Raw genomic sequence first — 5,052 nt, forward strand, 5'->3', positions numbered from 1 at the left:
GGGGGGGGGGGGGGGGGGGCGGGTTTAACAGGCGAAAGGTCAAGGACTCACGGAAAAGGTAATCACGCCCTGCGTGCTCATCAGCCAGCTCTGCCACTTCTTCTCGTTGACCGCCACGCGGTTGTTGCCCACCACCGTCACGCCCTCGATCGGGTAGTTCTGCGGCACCCGGATCGCGATCGACGCCTGCAGCTCGTCCACCTCGTACCCGGCCACCACCTCGCGCGCCAGCCTGCTCACCTTGACCAGCAGCTCGCGCTCGTCGTCGTCCGCGGGGGCCTCCTGGGCCGCGGCCCACTGCGCCACCTCGTCCAGGTTCTCGCCGATGATGATGGGCGAGAAGTACCTGGCCGTCCAGCTCTCGACCGCGATCCGCGTCTGCTTGGACCGGCAGTCGAGGTACCACGCCTTGAAGAGTCCGGGCACGTATTTGAGCACGAGGTAGTACACATTGACCAGCAGCCACTGCATGTTGCGCTCCTCGGTCTCGGTGTCGGCGAGCTTGATGTCGTAGGCCGTGATGCTCTCGGGCCCGAAGCCGTGCTTGTCGAGGTTGAGTGGGTGTGCGGCCGAGTGGCCGAGCACGTCGAAAGTAAAATCTAGCAGCGGCGACACGTAGTTGGCGCTCTTAAGGTTCTCCGTGTAGTCGTTGCGCACCTTGAGGGACGCCGTGCGGTAGGCGGCGAAGATGAGGTGCCAGGTAAGGAGGTAGGAGCGGATGGCCGCAGGGAAGCTGGCGAGCACCTCGTCTGGGTAGGCGTCGATCGTCGGCGCATCGAGCAGGAGGGAGAGGAGCTCGTCCGGAAGTTGGGCATCTGCGAGGTGTTTAGTCAGGATGTATAAATCGGCGGGGTTGCCTGGTACTCACCTTTTTTGTCCAAGAGAACATCAAGAGACAGCTGCTCCTGGGCGGCTGGCAGGGCGCGGCTGAGAAGGTGGTAGGCGGCGGTCTGGATATCCCTCGAGTCCGCCGCCACGAGGCTGTACAGGTTCGACAAGTCCTTGATGTGTTCTAGAGGGATCTTCTCCACTTGGCGGCAAAGTATCGTGTCGACAATCTCTTGGGGCTGCGTAGCCCGGTCGCTGACGAGACCAAGAAGATTGATCATACCGGCAGACCTCAGCTCTGCGAGGCTCTGCAACGCTTCCTCGAGGTCGTCATTTGGTTCGTGGATGGAGTCCAGGGTAGACAGTAGCTTGAGAGAAGCGTGGATATATGGCAGGCGAGTGCTCTGCTGGTCCTGGGCAGCCTTGGTCCAGAGGGAGAGACAAAATTCTACCGTCTTCTCCCAGTAAGGACCGTAGACATCTTTGATGCACGGCAGTAGTCGCTGTAGTGATCGGCAGCTCTCCACAGCCAGCTTGGCGCTTAATTTCTCCGGCTCGTCAAACCATCCCGTGATCTGCCGCACTGCAAAGACTAGACGATTGTTCGCCACAGGCAACTCGCCGACCTCGTACACCGACATGCAGGCATTGAGCAGGACAAGCACCAGCAGGGTCTTTGGAGAAGAAGCGTCTGCTCCGGCCACGTCGCTAACGAGCCTATTGCAGAGGGTGCTGATCATTTTGGATGATGCGAGCATCTCGCCATAGCCAGAAAACACCGCTGCTGCTGCCATGACAGTCGAAGGAGTCGCTTTCATTATGTCAAGATTCGTAATGCGTGCCTCCTCCTTCGACGTAAACCCACGGTCCTCAATCAGAGATTGGAAGACGAGACTCAATGCTCTGGCGCTGTAGACAGCAATCGGAGCAAGCTGCGTGCACTGCGAAATCATGATGTTCACAACTCCATCGACCAGAGCTTCGCCCTCGGGTGCCTTTAACGCAGCGCCAATCACCGCATTTAGCACTTTGCGAGTCTCCGAGATCAGGTCTTCCGCATCGGCCAGACTGTCAGGCTGCGCCAGGGAGCTCCAGAGTTTGTTATTGGTAGCTATCGCTACTTGATCCGATCCGATTTCAGCCACCAGATACAACAAGTAGATCAGCTCAACCTGCAGGCTCTGAGGCAAAGACGATAGCTGAAACCCGGACGTAAGCATACGTGTGGCATACATGGCCATTCTAATCGGTATTGAGTAACCATTGCGGTCACGTTTGATCTGTGCTGGCCGGGCTCTCGTTCCTTGCGCCAGGAAGTAAGCATCACCGAGGTTACTGGTAAGAGAGAGAGAAAGGTCGAGCTCATCGAGAACCCCGAGAAGCTCGTCCATCCAGACATTGGTGTTGGGAAGGAGGCTGTCAGGCTCCACTGAATCTTGCTTGCTGACACTGAGGGCCTGCTCAACCAAGGTTTCAATCTCCAGGGACCCCGGGCCGACGTCATCGAGGTTGTCCTGTATGATCTTGACCATCGGCATTTCTCCCTCTGCCGTGGGTGATTTCTCTACCAATGTCCTCAACGTGGCAAGACTGACTTTTGCAGAGCTATCCGCAACTTCCATAGCCGCCAGAAGCTTCGCGACTAGGTCAAGATGCACCGCATCTCCAGAAAGAAGCTCGGGTTTCTTCGCTGCGATGATCTGCAGAGATCTCGCTAATGATTCCGTACTTGATCCAGCTTTCCCGAAGGCGGCCACGATGCTTCCTACCAAGGCTTCACTCGTTGCTGGCAATAGGCTGTCAAAGGTAAACGAGGTTTCAAAGAGCGACCATGAATCGACCTTTCCTGAAGCGCATTGTAATAGCTGACTTTGAAGATAGGCTTGAAGCGGCTGGCAGTCGCGAGCCAAAGGCGTGGCCGTCTGGTTGGCAAGCAACTGTGTGATGTGGTTTGAAATATCTGTGTCTGCGCTTTGATTGACGAGAGAGCGAACAGCAGTTTTCCACGCGGAGGTGTACTGATCCGTAAGCGTCTTCGTACGGCCGAGTGCATCCAGCGCCGTCAAAAGGTATGACACTGATGGTGAAGCAAGCAAGCGGCTGACTTGGTCGGGGTCGTCCAGTGGGAAGATGTTGACTGCCACAGCCTTGCCTTTCTCCTCCATCAGTGAAGGTGTGCGCGTGAATGCCGCGCTCAGAATCGCTGCAGCTCCGAACGGTTTGTAGTTCCGCTTTTCGAGAAGGTCCAACGCCGCTTCGAGAATCTTGATGGAGGGAACATCGACAAGGTCACTCGAACCTGGTCCCTTACCTGCCGAGCTAGGGATCTTGCTCAAGTCCTGATGGATGGCTTCCACTAGAGCGAACCATCGACCACCCTCCTCTGCAAGCTCCGACTGGGACTTCTGATAGTCCTTTGAGACTTCCGGAAGGGAGTTGGACATCTTTGCGACGAGGTGCTGGGCTAGCCGTGCCCACTCGGCTTCAAATGATGAGGCTGCATCCGGATGCGGCGATCGGGAGACGAGAAGAAAGGCACGCGACAGGACTGCAAGGTGTGTCCCGCCAGTCCACGCAGACCTGTCAGGGCTCGGATGCATGTAGTGGTCGATTAGGGGGTAGACCTGGTCCCGGAAGAGCTTGACTTGTGCCCCGTCGCCTTCCACGATGTCAGCAAGTCGTCGGATCGTCGTCAGGTACACGGTCCATGCATCCACGGCATTCGCTCTCGGTTCTTCTCGTCCGCAGATCCCACTCCGCAGCGCTTTGATGACTTCTGCAGCTGCTTCTGCAGTTACTGTCTTTTGCGGTATGACAGCAAGCAGCTGGTCCAGCGATCTCCAGTAATTGCCTGCCGCGGTCGCCGGGCTACCTTGTGAACCCTTTTCGAGGAGTGGGCGGAGTCGCATGAATGGCTGCTTCTTCTCGCCCCAGATCTCAGGATGCCGCTCGGTCATGATGGTAAGGACCTTGACGAAATCCATGGCGGAGCCAATCTGACTGCTCTTCAGCCCCTCCGCAATGAGATACTTGCCGGTCCGAGGCAGGTGGGCGGCGAGGAAGCTCTCATGCTTCTCGAGGAGAAGTAGAATCATTTGCAAGACCGTCCTCCTCGCATGGGGATCCGGCGCGGTGATGCTCGCCCACACTGCTTCCACAGAGAAGAAGTTGTCATAGTCATCCTGGCTCTTGGCGACATCTTCGCTGTCAAGCTTCTGCAACAGTCCCAGCACCACCGACAACGCTCCACTGAGCACCCTGTAGTATTTTGCATCTGCGTCGTCCTTCGAGGTGGATCGCTCGTCGCTCAGGGTATCGGGGGTTTCTTTGGCGGCGTCGGTCGCGTATTCCAAGATCTGAGGCTGACACCTCCTCCACAACTGTCGGGTCTTCTCTTCGGTGGTGAGGAAGGACGAGAGCCCATCGGAAGCTGCGCGGGCGACGATGCGGTCCTTGTCGAAGGTGCCGGCCAACCAGGCTCCGATGATCTTCGTCAGGCGTTTCTCCATACGCTTTCGTGCCGACTTCATCAGATCGAGCTGCAGTGAGTGGCTGAGCTCGCGGACGCGGCGCGAGTTGTCTATTGAGGTACGAGGATACAATTGAACCTGTTACATACATTATTACTAGCCGCCCTTGGGCATCGCATTATCCTGGAGGTAGACTGACCCATGCATCGAGGACAGCTTCCTCCACGCCGCCGCCCTGCTCGTAAGGGTGTTCTAAGGCATATTGCAAGAGGTCTTCCAGCGCCTTTGCCTTTGTAGTGCTGTCCTTCTTGAGGACGTTCTTGAAAGAAACGACGACATTGGCGTCTGATATGCTCGAGAAGTCTGGGATTTCGGAGAGGTAGGACAGGTTCGTGGTGGAGGAAGTCGAGAATGCGCCGCCAAAGCCACTGCGCCCGGCACTGGCAAAAGCGGCGCTGCCACTGCTGGCGAGACGGCCCTTGCCTTTGCTTTTACTCATGGTGTTATGCGTCTGTTCCTGATGTCGTGGATGGGCAGGTGTTCAGCCGGAAAGATTCTTGATGTTTCAAGTCGAAGAAGAATTTAGGACTGAAGAAGGTCGCAGGCTGTGAATTGGGGCACTTCGATCCCTGCCAAGGCGCGCAAAAGCTCTCAATTAAACAACCAGGCAACCAGAAGGGTGTACAAAGTACAATGAACCACGGAAAGGCAGAAGAGGATGGGCCATCAACGAAGGATCTGAAATTCAAAAGCA

General features: G+C 56.7%; 1 protein-coding gene across 1 annotated transcript; it reads right to left on the minus strand.

Annotated features, from left to right (window-relative positions):
- E0L32_012123 (uncharacterized protein) lies at positions 1-4,797 on the minus strand (the record flags this gene model as incomplete). Its single annotated transcript, XM_031134929.1, has 3 exons — positions 52-815; positions 869-4,436; positions 4,498-4,797. Coding segments are annotated over 3 exons (4,632 nt in total), but the record flags the coding sequence as incomplete, so codon positions are not given.
- Between the last annotated feature and the right edge of the window lie 255 nt (positions 4,798-5,052).

Source organism: Thyridium curvatum (genome assembly GCF_004353045.1).
Source record: "Thyridium curvatum strain D216 chromosome Unknown NODE_138_length_53537_cov_75.874349, whole genome shotgun sequence".
Lineage (NCBI taxonomy): Eukaryota > Fungi > Ascomycota > Sordariomycetes > Thyridiales > Thyridiaceae > Thyridium > Thyridium curvatum.